The 18,226-nt window shown below is 40.0% G+C and overlaps 1 protein-coding gene across 3 annotated transcripts; it reads right to left on the reverse strand.

Annotated features, from left to right (window-relative positions):
• Positions 1-242: 242 nt before the first annotated feature.
• LOC139798342 (neuropeptide Y receptor type 4-2-like) lies at positions 243-13,112 on the reverse strand. Of its 3 annotated transcripts, none has more exons than XM_071748832.1 (2): positions 12,997-13,112; positions 243-5,866 (listed from the first exon to the last, which is right to left on the reverse strand). In XM_071748832.1, exon 2 carries the CDS (start codon positions 5,748-5,750, stop codon positions 4,617-4,619), a length of 1,134 nt encoding a protein of 377 aa, XP_071604933.1. In that variant the 5' UTR covers positions 5,751-5,866; positions 12,997-13,112; the 3' UTR covers positions 243-4,616. The 3 variants fall into 3 exon arrangements, with proteins under 3 accessions (XP_071604933.1, XP_071604934.1, XP_071604935.1); XM_071748833.1 differs by lacking the exon at positions 12,997-13,112 and adding an exon at positions 8,956-9,367; XM_071748834.1 differs by lacking the exon at positions 12,997-13,112 and adding an exon at positions 8,956-9,027 and having other exon boundaries at positions 243-5,607.
• Between the last annotated feature and the right edge of the window lie 5,114 nt (positions 13,113-18,226).

Genomic DNA, 18,226 nt, shown 5'->3' on the forward strand with positions numbered 1-18,226 from the left:
ATAATGAAACAGTTCTGTGTAAGGTCTAATGACCATTGTGAGACAGCAAAAGGCATTATACAAAAGGATAAATCTCTGACTTACTCTATGTGTGGCTTTCTGAGATCAAAGAAGTGACTTCATGAATCAAACTTGAGAAAGTGAGGAAAGGTTTTAAAAGCTATGTGGATATGGTGCTCAAAGAATGTAAACTTAGATTACCCATGCCACTCAGCAACAACAATTTCAATTTAAGTCACTACTGGGCTGAAAATCAGGCCGATGTTTAATGGATTAAAAATTTGAAGAGAAAGGCCTAAAAAAGAAGCATCAGGTGATCTTGTGAGAAGATACTGAGAGCCAAGTAAAAGAATCCCTTAAGAGGTCCTTAGGACATGATGCCTTAACCTACAATAACTTTAGGCAGTAGTGCTTCATATGTGTGTGGACACTGTGTTAGCAAATAGCAAACCTAGAATTTAGACCCTGACTTATTGCTTTCACAACATCATTACCAACCACTAATGATGATTACATCACATTTATGCCATAAATTAATGTTCTAGGCAGGTAGCAGATACTGCTATTGCACTTTCTCCTAGTGTGTGTGAATGTAATAAAGATAATATGGCTATAGCACAACTTCTGGTCATCTCTAGCACCTTGGTTTACTTCTGTTGAGGCAAGTAACCCATGTCAGAGAAATTCACCAGCTCTGTTAGCCCTGTCAAAGCATTTCTGAGCTTCAACAAAATTTCAGTAAGTGTCCCACATCAGTTTTCATCCCAGCAACATCTGTTACTTTCTGGTTGGGGTCAGGGTTTAGGATAGTATGCTGTGCAGGACCCACTTTTCTGCAACCCGTGACATCTGAAATCTTACAGCATGTCACAAGAGGCAGGATTATAAAAAAGTTGTGTTGGTTTTTTTGCTTGTTTGTTTTTTTTAAAAAAGCAAGGTAACGCCTTAGACTTGTACAACCTTGTGATTTACACAACTCCTGAATATTTCCCCAAAACCTCTCCTGGAACTCAGTAATGGAACACTGTAAAGAGAATACTCAAAAGCATTACTGTATATAATCAACACAAAAATGCTTAAGCCTTCTAAGAGATGAACCTTATTTGTTATATAAGAATAGATAAGATGTATGTAAGCAAGTTCTTTTACCCTGTGCTGGGACCAAAAAGAGACAGCTTCCTTCTTGGTTGCATTAAAGCCTCAAAGTGCCAAATAAAATGTCTCTTTCAACTATGCAGGCAAAATTGCACTCAGCCTTGTGCCTTTGGCTTCAAAAGGAACAGGGAACAATTACTAGAGCAATTTTTAAAAACTAGCATCATAAAATTGTCTACTGCATTTCTGCACAGCTGCATAAGCATAGCTATCTGCATAGAATGAAGTAGGGGTGATAAAGGTGCCTTTCCTGTTATGATTCTGTGCCAGCAGGATGCCTAATGTGTAAATAAAGATAGGGCTTGCACATGGCATAGATATGTAATCCTTTGGAGTTTTGATTTTTTTTTTTTTTTCTGGGTGGACTCTAATGATTATTTAGTTACCTAGGGAATTTTAGAGGTTGTAGAACATGTTTCTGGGTTATTGTACAGTTGGATCTACTTGCTTTACATATATACTTGTGATCACATGTACAAATGGCCATATGAATTACACTTAAACAAAGAGTCAGGGCCCACTGACATTTCAATCCTTTACAGGAAGAACTGGGACCTCATGCATAATGCAAAGGCAAAGCTCTAGTGGCAGGTCTGTAAAACTCTTAAGTGCTCTATTAAAAAGTTTTCACTTAGAACTAATGACAGACATTTTCAAGGAAGTATATATTCTAAATATTCTAAATATTCTAAATATTCTAAATTCTAATTGTGTTTCCATTCAAGACACTGATGCTTGAAAATTTGTATACTTATATATAATAATAAATCATATTATCTTCTATGTTCACGTTTAGCAGAGAATTTTTATGATTGCTTTGCACGGACCTTAGCTGATTACATATTGAAGTTACAAGTGCAGGAAACAGGCAGAATTACTCAAGGCTAATGGAATGAAATTGATCCTAAGCACAAAAACACTACAAAGTATTTAAGTCGTAGAATTACAGAATACTTTGAGTTGGAAAGGACCTTAAAGATACTATATTTCCAGCCCCCCTTCATAGACAGGGACACCTACCACTAGATCAGGTTTCTCAGAGCATCCAGCCTGGCCTTGAACACTTCCAGGGATGAAGCATCCACACCTTCTCTGGGTAATGTGTTCCAGTGCCTCACCATCCTCACAATGAATAATTTCTTCCCAATTTATAACTCAAATCTACCCTCTTCTAGTTTAAAGTCATTGCCCCTTGTCCCATCACTAAAAGCCCTTGTAAAAAGTGCCTCTCCAGCTTTTTTGTAGGTCCCCTTCAGGTACTGGAAGTCCTCAGGTAACACAATATAGTTTCAGTATAATCAGGCTTATGAGGAGGAGTTGCTGTATTTTGTACTACTCAGCATCACATGGTTGTATTGGCTCTTGTTTCAGCTACAGTAGCAAATTTCAAGCTGCATGTAAGATGACAGTCCCCTTGTTCTGTTTCTAATAGATTCAATGTCCAGTCTAGAAATGACATTGCATACAAATAAACAATTTATCATTCTGTGACAAGTAACAAAGAAAAAAATAATGCATAATTCCATTTGAAAGAAGCAAAAATGTCCTGTCAAATAATTGAGGAAGAAAAATAATCACACAAGAACTCTCTTACTGAGTTTACTGAGTAACTGCATCTATACAGCTTCTGCCTAAACACTGCACACAAGAAAAGTCCAAACTTGAAGTTTCGCGCTGGTTTCTGTGCACCCAGCTCATGGCGAGGGATTAAGTCCCATTTCTGCCAGCTGATGGTGTGATCTTGTACTTGCTGATATCTCTTGCTACCTTATAGCTTAAGATTTTGCTCATCTTTAATGCTCTGTCCAACATCCACATTCCCTGGCAGACCACAGCATGGGAAGAATTTTTTCCTTCAATAACTATTTATCAGTTTGTCTGATCACGGATCTTCCAGCTAATGGATTTCTAGCTGTCTGTATAACTGTACACTGGATAGCTTCAACTCCATGCAAATCCATAGACTGTAATGATTAAAGACTGCTTATGGTTTCATAATTCAAGTTGGAAACTATCTCAGGTTTTCTCCTACTCCATTCTTCTGCAAATATTATTTTAACAACTCAGTGCGGAATATGCTTCAATTTTATCATTGACCTGGGTGGTGTCCTTTTCATGCTTCATGCTTTGTTTTTTATTTTAATATTATTATGTTCCTCATTACAGGCTTCTTGGGCATATCTACTTCTTGGTTCTCAGTAACCTCTGAGCAATGTCTCTGGCTGCAGAAGCTAAAATGCGTTTATGGTTTGCAAGTTTTGTGGAAAAAGACGAAAAATATCACAGATATGATATTGCATGACCCTGGCTTTACTAGAGCAAGCAACAATGCTACCTATTTACATGTAGCTTGGCTTCAACCTGACCTGGATTCCACTTCTTTATTTTCAGTGGCTTTCTACTGATTAGTTGGAATTTCAGTTCCACATCTGTTGGTGACACCAGCAAGTGGGACAGGTATCTGATGCCTAGTTTTATTTTAACTGGAAACTGAAAGTCTCTGAACTTCTACTTATTTCTTTGGGAGCATCCCCACTCTAAAAATGTTTCTTCAAAAATGTCTTCATGACTGTTCTGACCTTTTGAATGAGATACTTTTTGCAATAAAGCACCAAGGAGCTGTAAAAGCAGATCTGGTCATCAGGAACAACTCCAGTAATCCAGCCATCTCGTACCATCATGGCACAGTCTCAGTGTTGCAGACTTTTGCAACTGCCATCAAGAGGAACTGCAAAATCAAACAGACTTGTTTCCACGTGGATCTATGACTGTTTTTCTGTTTTCTTAAAAATAGTGCTCAGCATCATCTCAATGTGTTTTAAGAATTTAATCCACTGAGTAACATTTTTAATTTGCGGTCATCTCTTGATAAGTAACAGTCTTCACGTACCAGAGTCATTGTTCGTGGTCCTGACTTGCAGAGGCAATGGCTATTCCCAAAACCATATGACACAGACATAGACTTCACACAGACATCAGCTGCTTGATGTGAGTTAATCTGCTGAAAGATAAGTCTTACCTAGTGAGCTGTGAGAGCTGAAAAAGCACAAGAATGTATTTACATATCTCTATCTCATACTCCACCGTTGTGTCAGCAGTGCTATCATGAAAGAACTTACTAATACTGAAAAACTGAGTCTTCTCCAATGCAAGTCTGCAAGTAGAGATGTGAATTTAGCTGATAAACCCAATGTCATCATGTGGTGCCACAGCTTAGTCAGCAGACACATGCATCAGTCCAACCTCCTCAATGTCAGTACCACCTCAATGTCAGTATCACCTTGTCTACCATAGGAGCTACTGTGTAGCTTTATGACCTTCCTCTGCCTGTTCTTCCAAAAATCAGGGAGTAATGGGTTCCTCTTCACATCTCAGCTATGGTATCACCAGTTGCTTTTTATGTCGACAGGTAATAACAGGTGTGTGGTGTCAGTGCACCCCTCTGAAATGTTTTCTCCTAGCTAGGTAGAATTATGTCTGCAGTTCAACATCAGTGAGCCTTTGGAGATTTCAGTCTGCATGGTGGATAAAGGCAAATGCTCATATTCTTCCATTGATGCAGTTACAGAATTACGCTGGCAGCTTAGAATCAGTGACTTCACTTCTTTTTTGAAGTTGCTATTTAGGAAACCATAAATAACAGGATTGACACAAGTGGAAGCCATAGCTATCAGGTGGCACAATGAGAAGATCAGATTGTGGTAGCAAGGTGAAATGATTTTGTAATTCCAGTCCACAATGGTGTTGAAAACGTGCAGTGGTAGCCAGCAAACAGCAAAAGCAGCAACCATGGATGCCAACAAAATATTTATCCTTCTCAGCTGAACTGCTCGGTTGCTGTATTCACTCTTCTCAAACAGGTCCTTTCTCTTCTGCAGACGTAAGTAGATGCGCAGGTAGCAAAGTATAATGAAGAACAGTGGAATGCAGTACTGCAAGAGCAGTAAAGTGGTAGTGTATATCAGTCTGTATTGCTCAGAAGGCCAAGAGTCAACACATATGGCCTTGTCACTGGAAAAATTCATAATGTGTGAGAGTTGCTTATACAAATCATTAGACAAGATTGATGTGGTCAAAAAAGGCAGGGACATGAGACATGCTAAAATCCAAATTACTCCAATTCCTAGACAGGCTTGGGAGGTACTTGGCTTCCAACCGGTTGGGTTTATGATGAGCTGGTGTCTTTCCAGAGCAATAAGGACAAGAGAAAGAATTGACACTGTCACTGATGTGCACTGAGTAAATGAAGTCATTTTGCACATGACTTCCCCAAATATCCAGTAGTCCATCATGGTGTAAACCACGGTGAAAGGCAGACAAACAAGACACATAAACAAGTCTGAAATTATTAAGTTGGAAATTAGGATGTTGGTGACATTGGCCTTTTCCTTCTGCCTGGCAATGACAGCAATCAGACAGATGTTTCCCACAATTCCGAGGACAGTCTCTAAGCTGTAAGAGGTGGCCAAAAAGACAGTAAGGTCGGTGATGTTCCTACACTGATTAGAAATGTGCATGGGGAAGCTTCTGTTTGAGCTCCAGTTCTTACTGTTCAGGAAAGGAAAACCATCATTAACAGCCCTTGTCTTATTCATCCTGAACCCCAAAAATATTTATCCAAAAAGTGTGATATTAAAACAGAATCTGGGTCTTCTAGAGCCAGCCTAAAGGTTTTAGCTGTTCTGTTTGTCTGTGGAAGATCTGGGTATATCTGCAAAGAAAAGGAAAAGAAGACTGCTTAGTTAGGCTACAAGAAATAAGTCAGAAGAGTACACGGACAGAGAGGGAAGAAAATGCCAGGGAATCTGTGTATATTCTGCAGCTCTCTTTTATATTATTTATTAGATCATAATATGGAATCCTGCTAAACTGCAGCATGAAGTTTTGTGCAGGTCTGTTGAATTATAACTGTGATTACTCATTAGCAGGTTGACCAATGGATTTAAGAACATCTTAATTTCATTGTTTAACTCAGTGCAGTATCATGAACATTACTAATGCAGTAGAGTGATAATTCAAGACAGCTAGATCAAAACACACTTGGGAATAAAAAATATGTGTAATTCTGTTATTGCAAGGTTCTGATCTGAAACTGAGAAGATAAATTGTGGGACTGCACTTACCTTCAATTGAGCTGAACATCAGTGTCAAAATTAAGACATATTAGGTGCATAAAGCCAGTGCTAAAATATCTTACATGAGTTATTCTGTTAAATGCTTTTGTGATTGCAGCCAGAACTAACATTTGCTTGAGACAACCACTATGCAAAAAATTCAAGCTCATATCCTCAGGAGGGACAACAAGGGGCAATCTTAAAAAAATCTAAAATGATTCAAAATCTTTTCAATGTTTCTTGTCTCTACAGAGTTTTGATAGGTCATGGGACCTGTGGTCCAGACTCCCTGCTTCCCATTCTAGATGAGCTCTGTTGCCCAACGTCTCCCTTTGGGTGGCTAGTGGAGCCACAGGGTTTATCAGAAATATAGTCCAGTCTCCTGATTTTGGCTTTAATAAGAGTGGGTGATTTTTATAATATTTCTTCATTCCCCATGAGATGCTTCTTACTGAATCTCCCTCAGCATACTTGTGGGTTTTTAGCCAAGAGAATTCAAGTGTTGTAATAGCATGTGCTATCATGGATACTGTTTCTGCTGCAAGCCCTGATCTGGGATTTTCAGTGGGTTCTCAGGGAGCTGAACTGACAGAGTTAATTGGAACTGCACACTTTTGGGTATCTCAGCCACAGGAGAACAAGGACTGTCCAGATGGTTCCCTGGGAGGCTGTCATAATCTGCCCTACCAGAGCCTGCTTTATAATTCTGACTCTGGAGTCCCAGTCTTCTATGTAGAATAATCAAAGATTAAAAATCCAACTCTGCTGGGAGTTCTCAGGCCAGAGGCAGTTCCATGCTGTACAAAGGTTTGCAATGTGAAAAGTAAACAAATACTCAGGGTATGACACTATTTACCCATTGCATGACCCTTTCCTCAGCAATAAAATGCCACTCAAACAAGTTGTGAAAAGCCTCTGAGCTTTAGAAAAACAAGTGGTTAAGATATTAATACATAAACAGTATAGTGAGCTTTTTACTTTGAGTGGCATTTACTGCTGACCAACTGTATGCACACATGTAACCAATACTGTGCAAGAAAGTGACCATCCTACAATTTTTTGTTTGCCTTATCTTTCTCTTTATGAATTGTATTGTATGCTTGTTGATGTTTTCTATCTCTTGACTAACAAAAGCAAAAGCATACAGTAAATTAAAAGGTCATCAATGTTCTGCTTGATCATCAAAAATCAATACAGTCAAGTTTTTGTTGCTTTGCTACATCTGCTGATTTATCTGTCTGTATCTATCTGTTTCTATTGTCTTAGTCAAGACAGACACAGGCCTAAAATATAGTAACCTTTTCTTCCTCTTGTTCTTTCATTTCCTCAGTAGTTAACATCTTTAATTAAAGAGAGCAAAGGAAATTTTGCAAATTGTGAATATCATTATGATTCTGCCAACTCACTGTTGTGTTGTTATTTTCTGGAACCAAAAGAAGCAATGAGGATGTATGTATTCCACTGTCACATGTGGGGAGGGTCTGTTTCAACATGAAATGGATATAGAATGAAATAACAACCAGCCCTTTCAGCTTTTAATGGTTGCTGCCCAGTGGAGACATTGAGTATGAAACAGAGCAAAGGAATCAACAGCAACAGCCAGCAAGAACAGGCAGTATCAGTAGAAGGAGCTATCTGGACAGGACAAAGGTGCTCTGCTGTAAAGGAACATATGGGCTCTTTACAACAGTCTTGGCCCAGTGTGTTTAGCTACAGTATCTTTGACAGCAAACACATGGTTCTCTTTTGTTGCTTGAAAAATCTGTGCTGTGTTGTTACAAACATCTGTGCTCAAGGGTCCCAGACAGTTCTGGGCATTCTGAGGCATCAGTAGGAGAACTAATAGTGTTGAAGAAAATAAAAAGTAGTGGTGCCACCTGAAAAGCAGAAGCCAGATCCCACAGCTTTAAGGGGCACTCTTCCAAGAGGAATGCCAAAGGCAGAGCACGGCTGTGTGCTTGTCACAGATGGCAAACAGAGTGGGGATAAAGAGCATCTCTGAAGGTGCTGCAATCCATTGCGTTGAATTAGGAGCTCCCTCTTTTTTAACACTTTGCATTCCATGGTGTCTCCTACAAGGAGACTCTCAGGTGCTTCCTGGGCATTCATTCTCCTGGTCCAACAAGAGGTACAAAAGGAATTGTCACCCTCTTACCACAGGTAAGGAGATGGAGAGAGAGGTGAGACATGAACTGTCCAGTGTCTCACAGGAACTTGTGTTGCACTGTGCAGGGCCATCAGCCTGATGGTTTGGGAAAAGGCAGAGTCTAAATCAGCTAGGTCCATAGCTTTCCCTGGCTTTCTCCAGCAACCGTAATGTAAAAACCGGTTCTAAAAAAGTAAAAAAATAAATGTTGTGATGACCTTATACCTATGCATTATATTATGCTATCCTCGGATGGAAGTTTCTTAAGGTCAGTCACTGCCAAATGCTCTGTTATCTCAAACAGTTTTATTGCTATTCAGTTTGGTGTAAATTAAGAGCTAGTAATAAGCAATGTATACATACTCTGTTTAGACATTTGCAGCAAATGTTACCTAATCAACTAAATCACCAATGCAATGGTGAAAAGAGTGTTAGCCCCCTCACTGTATTGAAGGTTTGTCAAATACCCAGTAAACCATAGGAAAAAATAATGGGCTAAAAGAAGCAGCTTTTGTTGCCAGAAAGTGAAACAGTACTTACTTTGTAGGAGTAAGAAGCATGCGTCCTAAATCAGTTTGCAGACGGAGTCAGGGGAAAGGTTGGACTGGTTTTGTTTGCTTGTTTGTTTTTAAAGTGGAAAGAGAAATCCTGTTCAGAACCAACAGTGAACTTCAGGAAGAGGTCAGTAATGAAAGTTAATGTGCTCAAAAAGCAAGGGTTTTCTTTTCTAAGTGATGCAGCATGAGATATTTTTTCTAAAAACTGAGTATCACAAAAGTCTTCAGTAAATCACCAGGATACAGAAGAAAATAGGCAAAGAGGTCTCAGATTTAACCCTGGTGTAAGTTAAATTCCCCACTTACATCTTTTATAGACTTTCAGCACTGCTGTCTGTGTTGGAAGTTAGAAAGAAGAGCATCCAAGGTTTGTAGGGTTTGTTTTGCTGTACAACACAGCCTTCTAAACAAATAAATGTCACTCAGGTTGTCTCAAAGAAAAGAAATTCTGTGGAGATGGGTAAGGGAAGAAAATGAAATCCTCAGTAGGTTTCAAGGAGACTGCTAGACAATAGGTAGCCTCAAGCAGGTAGCAGATTACTACCCTTTTGAGAAACCTCTGGACATAAAGACATCCCATGAAAATTTTAATAAAAAATGTACATTTGGAGGCAGGATAAAACAAGGAACTACTACCAATACTGTGCTCCATGTGCTAACCAGAAAGGAGTGGGTTATTCTTGCAAAGCTAATCATAATAATTTCCTACCTGTCATCAAAAAAAAAAAAAAAAAAGTCTCCATAGTTATGATGGACAGTGTGGATCAGTTTCCATATTAGACATAGGTAGAAGAAAAAATATTTGCTGTGTTTGGCTTCATTATCTGATATTTAGAAGGATTTGCTTCTCTGGCTCAAGACTTAACCAGTTGCTCAAGTCATGCTTGTTGTTTTCAGTCCATTAAACTTACTGAGAAGTTCCTAAACACAGACTTGAAGTGATGTTATTACTTATTTAAGGAGTAAACTATCTGAAATAAAAAAGCAAATGAGCAGTGGAAAGTTTTAACAGACCTCTGAAATTCATATTGCAGATATTAATTGGGGTGGTCATGACAGAGTAACTTCTTTTTGCTGGCAGTGACAGTATCTGTGCTGTAAAAGAGATTTGCACTGTTTAACCTTACATCTTGGAGAAAGGTTAAAAAAATCAGTTGGCTATCTTTACAAGTTCCCAGAAAGGTAACATTTAACTAGAAGAGGAAACCTTCCACTGATAAGGCACAGACATCCCACTGCAAAGTTAAATCCCTGTGGGCTTTTGTACAATGAAATTTAATGCTGGTGCCAGTGTTGCAGAAATACTTAGAGTGACTATCCTAGGTCATTGAAAAAGCTGTACATGTTTAACATTTCTAAATCTTGCATAATTAGGGTATAGAACAAATCGTGTGCACTAGCATGTTACAAGCCTGTAACATGAGGACATGGTACAAAGTCCCAGGAAAGTGAGTATTTTCCCCTTTCCCACATTTACATGTTTTCAGAAGGACACCTCTTAAGGGATATGAACTTGTATTGCAAGTTAACTTCTGATCATGCAGAAATCAGGAAAGTTTTATAAACTGAGTTTTCTGGTTAAATTTGCAACAGTGAAAGACAGTCAACTCAGAAAGATAAAATGGGACTAGCAAGTCAGCAGACAGGAGAATGGTAGTTAGCCTCTTATCCCTTAACAGTAAATGTCATTGTGACTTCTCCTGTGCACAAAAAAAAAAAATAAATTATTTTTATAATGGTGATCTTTCTCAAAGGAGATGGAGAATTCATAGATCATTGTCATGGGCATCACAGCAGACAGCCAGTTAGGGTAGCTGGAAACTGCATGGGGTTAGTAAGGAGCAAGAAGCCTTAAGGACCAGGAGATCAGAAATGTTTTCCAATGACCAGCAGTAACCAGGAAGATTTTCTTTCGCACTACAGGGTGGCAGGGAGCACACATGAACCCTGAAGATACACTGAGAAGTTATCATCACTTTCCTGCACTCTGAAAGGCTGCAAAGCTCTGTTCTGTAGATACAAGGGTTGGACCTTCCATGATAAGTCATATTGGATCTATTTGGACCACAAACCAGTCATCTCCTTGGTGGGAAATACTGGTTCAATGTACCCATACTCTGTAATCATACCATGAAGCTTACAGATTTCACAGAATCATAGAATTGGCTGGGTTGGAAGGGACCTCAGAGATCATCAAGTCCAACCCTTGACCCACCGCTGCGGTTGCTAGACCATGGCACTGAGTGCCACATCCAGCCTCTTTTTAAATATCTCCAGGGATGGAGAATCCACCACTTCAGTGGGCAGCCCATTCCAATGCTTGATCACCCTCTCTGTAAAGAAATTCTTTCTAATGTCCAACCTAAACCTCCCCTGGCGCAACTTGAGACCGTGCCCTCTTGTCTTGCTGAGAGTTGCCTGGGAAAAGAGAGCAACCCCCACTTGGCTCCAACCTCCTTTCAGGGAGTTGTAGAGAGCGATGACGTCTCCCCTGAGCCTCCTCCAGGCTGAACACCCCCAGCTCCCTCAGCCTCTCTTCACAGGGTCTGTGCTCGAGTCCTTTCACCAGCCTGGTTGAACCCAGATAACCATTGGGCTCTGCCAGTTAGACACAAGGCTTGGTATTGCCATGTCCTGTGCAATGGTTCAAGCCCTTTGGTTTACTTAAAGAAACCCTCAGAAACTGATTACAGTTTTTTTGTTTCCAATGAAACAAAATTCTGCATTCATACCAAAACAGCGCTTGCTTTTTTTTGTTTGTTTGTTTGTTTTTTGTTTGTTTTTTTAGCATCCAAAAATGTCTTATTTACCTCAATAGAATCCAGACTTACAAAACTAAATCTTTAATGTTTTGGTTCAAGTAATGATTCGTTCAGTCGCTGTTAAAAGCGGTTGTTTGTACAGCCTTCATCAAAGCTGAATGGCAAACACCAAAGGCCTCCCTTGTTTTTACAACCATCCTTGCTAAATTGTTATGATTAATAATTATTTTAATGTCTATTATGGTAGCATTAAAAAAAACTACTTGAGAATAGGTCCTTCTGTACATGTTGCTGTACAGAGCTAGAGGAGCAGACGTGTCTTTCTCTTGCCAGACCTTAAAAACATATACAAAGGGAGCAGAGCATTTATTACTGTTTTTCCTTGCCTTGTGACTGGATTCAAAGTGCATTGATTATAGTGGACTCTGAGTTAGGTTCACATAATATTTCTGCCCTTGTTTCTTTATTGTGCTAAAACCATAAAGAAATCTATGTTTTTGTGGAACTGAAGGTTGAGTCAAGAATTCTGTGCTTTTAAGAATCCAGTGTGCAAAAAGCCTTTAAATTCATGGCTTCTCTTTAATTTAAATTTCATGTTCTTGTCAATATCAATGGATTAATTTTATAATTCAAATGCAAATTGAGTACTTTTAATTACCTTCTGCTTACCCTAATATTTGAATGAATGAAGAATCATACCTGACCTGTTTGTAACCTCTATTCTCTTCACAGTAATCACAGAATATTAGGGGTTGGAAGAGATCTCTGGAGTTCATCTTGTCCAGCCCATGAGCCAGAGCAGGTTCACCTAGAGTGAAGGTACACAGGATGGTGCCCAGGAGGGTTCTGAATGTCTCCAGAGACAGAGACATCTCTGGGCTGCCTGTACTAGTGCTCTGTTACTTTTCAAGTAAAGAAGTTCTTCCTTATGTTTCTGTTGTACCTCCTGTGTTCCAGTTCTTTAAATTGTATTAATGCAGAAACTGCTCAGTAGTTCTTCCTTAAAAGTTTCTGATATATAATTTTTGCCTTGGATCTTAGATTATCCTTCAGGTGAATCTATACTTAATATTTTCTGATCAGAAATCAGTCATTTATCCAAGTCAGAGGAACAGATGTGCAGAAAGGATATTAGCAGTGATGGATCAGCTGTTAGACATTCAAGTGAAAGTTGTATAAAATTTTACAATCAGAAACGGTAATTTTATTAAAGAGATCTGAGTTCTTATCAATCTGAAATAAATAATTTAGAAAATTCTTACCTGTTACTGACTGTGAAAAATTGCTGCTGCTGTACATTTCTGCCTTGGAAGAATGAAGTAATGTTGTAGTAGCAGTTATGTCTTCTGTGTTGTAGCAATCCAAAGAGAAGCTCTCCCTCTGTTTCTGTAGGTAATCTGGATGGCGTCTCTCTCCTTTTTACCTTCTCTCCCCCCTCCTCCTTCCATCCCTCCCTTCAGTGGAGCCAATTAAGTCTGCTTTGTGGTTATGATCTGACTTTGAAGTTCTGGCTCCCTCTGCTGTTATATAGAGAAATTCTGGAGTTCCTAGAAGGGAATACCAACTTCAGCCATGAAGCCATCTGAAGCTCAGCATTCCCCCGTGCCTCACACTATTATGGATTGGGGATGGGTGCACACTAAATAAAGCAAAGGGTCAAAATACAGGAACGAGGCAATATTTCCACTGGGCTCCAGGAGAATTTTGCCTTATGCATTTGAAATAGGTGCCAGTATCAGTTTTCTTAATTTTTCCATTTCATCACAGATTGATATTAAAAATTATTTTCAAAGGATCCAGGCTGCAAATCTGTAAATTGTGAAAGGTGAGGACATGCATTGTTACTCAGGCAAAGAACCCAGAAGTGTAAGAGCATTGAGAAAGCTGGAAATAGAGGAAAATAAGGATTTGCAGAAGTGACAGTTTTCATTTATTTTACCCAGGTGTTTCTCACGAAAAACCAAGGCAGAAATCAGAGTTGCAAATTGTTTTCTTCCCCTGGGAAGAAACATAAACAATATTTTCAAAGCCTATATAAGAATAACTTAAGTCTGATCTTTATTTAAAGTGGGTTTTAAGCAATGGTCAACTACTTTACCAGTCCTATGGCCAATGCTATTTTAGGGCCCTTATAAAGGTATGAGAAGTAGTAGCAGTAAATATGTCTTTTCATTTGTATGCATGTAGTATCTCAACAGAAACCAAACATTTTAATACCAAAATAAGTACAAGCTCTTATCAACTGTGAAAATAATTTTAAATTTGTACTGGATTCTTTCTTTCATTTTTTCTGATAAGAGCTATTACAGATGTGCCCATATACTTCAAGCACTTAGCTGACATCTTTCACCATTAGAAAAATAATCACAGGAGGAACAGGAATATTTGAGGTCTTCTTGCAGTATTTTGGCATTTCTCATGTCTTACGATGCTGAGAAGCATAAAACTGGAATCTGTGTAATGGTGTAATGTGTAAGCAAGAGAGTTTTACTTAGTTATTGGTCCTCTCTACAATGTATCCCTGAGATGCTTGTTAGACTGTGTTACTTATCTTTCCCAGCCTCCTTTTCAGGAGCTTTATTTACCAGATAGTTTCAACCAGCACTCTATATCCCAGCATTTTTCTTTTTTCCAAATGTGTCAAAAGGAAAAGACCTTCTGATATGGTGAGGGAAAGGAACATGAATTCTGTGCTTCAGCTGAGAAGGCATCAGCCCACCCAGAGCTTGAGCCTCTTGCCAGCTCCTTAGGAGCCAGAAAAGCTGAAATAATTAATTAAGCTGGCCTGTTCATTTCTGTTTCTTCCTTAATTTATTTATCATCTGTTTATTTGTTCTGCTATTCAAAGTGTTAAAGAAAGGGGAGGAAAAATCTCTAGGAAAAGGTTCTTTTACTAGGGAACATTTTGGTTTGTGGAGCTGTTCTTCCATCCCTCTCAGTTTGCAGCATTCCTCAGCCAGCCTTATCTCTACACCTTCCAAACATTTAAAGATAGCTGTGTCACTTTGTCACTTTTATTTTCTTGATTCAGATACTTGGACAGAGCCTGAAAAATAGCAAATTAGCATTTCTTAAAGTCAGTGGGGAAGAGTTGCAGAACTGTTCCTGAAAGACTACTGAAGGCTCTGCTGCCCAGGAATCAGGAAATTCTCTAACCACCAATATTTTGCTGTGGCATCTGGGAATTTCTTCCTGACAGATTTTTAGGATGAGCAACTGTAGCAAGGCTCTGCATAAGGGTCCTTTTCCACATCCTGTTCAAATTGCAGGGTGAGAATGTTCGCTGCTAACAATCTCATGTAGGAGCAGCACATCAATCATTTCAACACCGCAGTAGTTTGTGTAGCTGGAATTCACAGGCACACAGCAGCCATGCAGTGAACGCCAAGAAATGTGTTGGAACCTGGGGCTGCCATGCAATAGCAGGAGCTGTCTGGACTGAAGCATAGCAAGGACAATACTGGAACCAGCTTGGAGTGAGAATATCTGTGGTGCAACAAAAGATGCCTGTTTCCTCAGCCAAGTTGGTCTTGTAGGCTTGGTTCAGCACCTTGCTGAATCTGATGCTGGTGCCTGGTTTGAATCTGGCCATACTTAATTTCACTGTCCAGTGGGGTTTACCAAATGTTTATCTGTGGAGAGTCTATAGGAAGACACCTGACCCACTGAGACTTTCGAAAAATGCACAAGCAGTACTTGTGTGAGGGTGTATGAGGGTGCATAAGGCTGCAGAACACATGTTGTAGGGAAAAAACATGAAAGTACTGTAGTCCCAGCTACTGCTAATCATGTCCTGGTCAGACTGGCGGTTTCTGTTGATAGCAGTAGGTGTGCATTGACTCTGGAAACCAATGGACCAGGCCCTGCTTGTTATTGATAGAAGTAAAAAACTGCATTTGGCATGGCATGGGGCTGTCCTACTGCCCATGGAGCAATAAGAAGGCTTGCTCCCATTCTCTGTCCACAGCATGTGCTTCTATTACAGGAAGGCACAAGGGGCCTGTCCTGTTTTCTCTGCAGTTTATTAGATAAATAAGTTGGACTCCATGGAGACAACATTTCTAAGGGGGTACAGATGCATTGGGAAATTGTTCTCTCTGCTCTGGCCAGACAACTCCTTTCTACAAATGGGTATGCTGACTGCAAGGCCTCTACCAACAAACATTTATGAGGTGCAATTAAGCATTTCCCTGTCAGGATTGTCACAGCAGTGGGATTACAGGCACACCATGGATGCTTTGAGCGTCTCCTCCTGTGCTCTTGTGCCAGATCTGCAGCCGTATCAGCCTTTGTTGATGGAGTCCTGATGCTATATCTCTTTTCTTCCTCTGAGCATGGAATTTCAGAGGCCAGTTCTCCTGCAGTACTTTTAGCAAATCTAATTGTTGTCCAGCATCTGGAGCCCTGCTCTTTCTGGCACTGTTAAGAAGTGAGAAAACAGTGTCCACAGAGAGTAGTACTAAGTACTTTGTGACAAAAGCATATGGAGAAAAATGTACCATGAAACAGTACAAATTTCATGTGTATGCTAAGCTTTGCTTACTTGCTACTCTTTCTCACCTTTCCTAAGTTAGGGAACCACTACAAAACCAAACTGTGGTGAAGTCAACATGCTAGAGGGAAGGGATGCCATCCAGAGGGACTTTGACAAGCTTGAGAAGTGGAGTTGTGTAAACTGCATGAAGTTCAACAAGGTCAAGTGCAAGGTTCTGCATCCGAGTCAGGGCAATTCCACACATGAATACAAGTTGGGATGAGAAAGGATTGCAGACAGCCCTGAAGAGAAGGACTTGGGGGTGATAGTGGACCAGAAGCTTAACGTGAGCTGTTCATGTGCACTTGCAGCCCAGAAAGCCAACTGTGTCCTGGGCTACCTCAAAAGCAGCACAGACAGCCGGGTGAGGGAGGGGATTCTCCCCCTCTGCTCTGCTCTTGTGAGACCCCACCTGGAGTACTGTGTCCAGTTCTGGAGTCCCCAGCATAAGCAGGACAAAATGCTCTTGTAACATGTCCAGAGAAGAACCACTAAAATGCTCAGAGGGCTGGAGCACCTCCCCTCAGAGGCTGAGGAAGCTGGGGTTGCTCAGCCTGGAGAAGAGCTGGGGTTGCTAAGGTGACCTTATAGCAACCTTCCAATATCTGAAGGGGCCTACAATAAAACTGGGGTAGGGGCTTTTTACATGGGTGTGTAGGGAGAGGATAAGGGGAAGTGGTTTTAAACTTGGAGAGGGAAGATTTAGGTTAGATATTAGGAAGTTCTTCTCTGTGAGGGTGGTGAGACACTGGAACAGGTTGTCCAAGAATTTGTGGCTGCCCCCTCCCTGGAAGTGTTCAAGGCCAGGTTGGATGGGGCCTTGAGCAACCTGATCTAGTGGGAGGTGTCCCTGCCCATGCAGGGAGATTGGAACAAGATGATCTTTAAGGTCCTGTCCAATGATTCTGTGATTCTCAAGATAGAGGAAAGGTAAATAAAGAAAGCACCTATGATGTCAGTGTTAAATAAACTGAACCCACTCAAATGATTTATTTGGGCCTTTAAAGCTGTACAGCACTCCTGTTATAATTGCTGTTGACATTATCTAAATATGTTTTATAGGATATTTCTCATATAAATCACTTTCATGGACTTCGTACCAAGCACTGTGTAGTGCCTGAAACCTACTGGCTAAACAGGCTTTACAATCTAGTTTTTCTGTACAAATAGCTTTCATGGGGTTGTTTGTCAGTAGACTTTGGTCCAAACAAGACTATTGCAGGAAATTCTACCCTGATACGAAAGGCTACAGAGCTATTTATATGGCATTTCTTTACAGTAGGTTGGACTCAAAAGCATGTGTTTTTTTTTTTGTCATATACAAGTCATGTCCTGGAAAATATGTTCCCTTGTGCATCTGCAGTGATGTATTGACCTACACAAGGCACCAGGGTGTATGAGGCTTTCACAGTGCTGTTTTCTGCTTTGTTTCATGCCACTCTTCTGCTGTACATTCCTTGGAGGAATGTCAATGAGCATAAGAGCATAATAAATCTGTTTGGCACAAGCTATATACTGCTTGCTATTCTAAAAGCTAAGTGATTTCCAAGTCAATAATTAGATTTGCAAATATTTACAGATACCCTGAAATCTTCTGTTTTCAACAAGACCAACCAGTGACTACTAAGAAGGAAAAGCAGTGATTTGGTGTATGTGAAAATTTATTTACCTGTGGATCCAAACAGGAAAAGAGTCACAAATTTATCCATGGTAAAGCTTGGTTACAAATGTGCATGTTATAAGACAAACAAACTAGCATCAGCAATGAGATAGATGTGGTACAAATAAAGCTGTGAAGGGCACAAGACAAAGTCGTTCCTCCTGAAACCATGCTGCTTTGCTACTTCCTCTGAAGGCAAGATCCAGAGCACGTTCAGCTCCTAGGGAAGGTCCAGAAGAGGAGAAACACATCACAGCATCTTAACCAACTCCATTGTAGACTTTGCAACTTACATCAG

The sequence above is a fragment of the Heliangelus exortis genome, chromosome 7 (genome assembly GCF_036169615.1).
Source record: "Heliangelus exortis chromosome 7, bHelExo1.hap1, whole genome shotgun sequence".
Taxonomy (NCBI): domain Eukaryota; kingdom Metazoa; phylum Chordata; class Aves; order Apodiformes; family Trochilidae; genus Heliangelus; species Heliangelus exortis.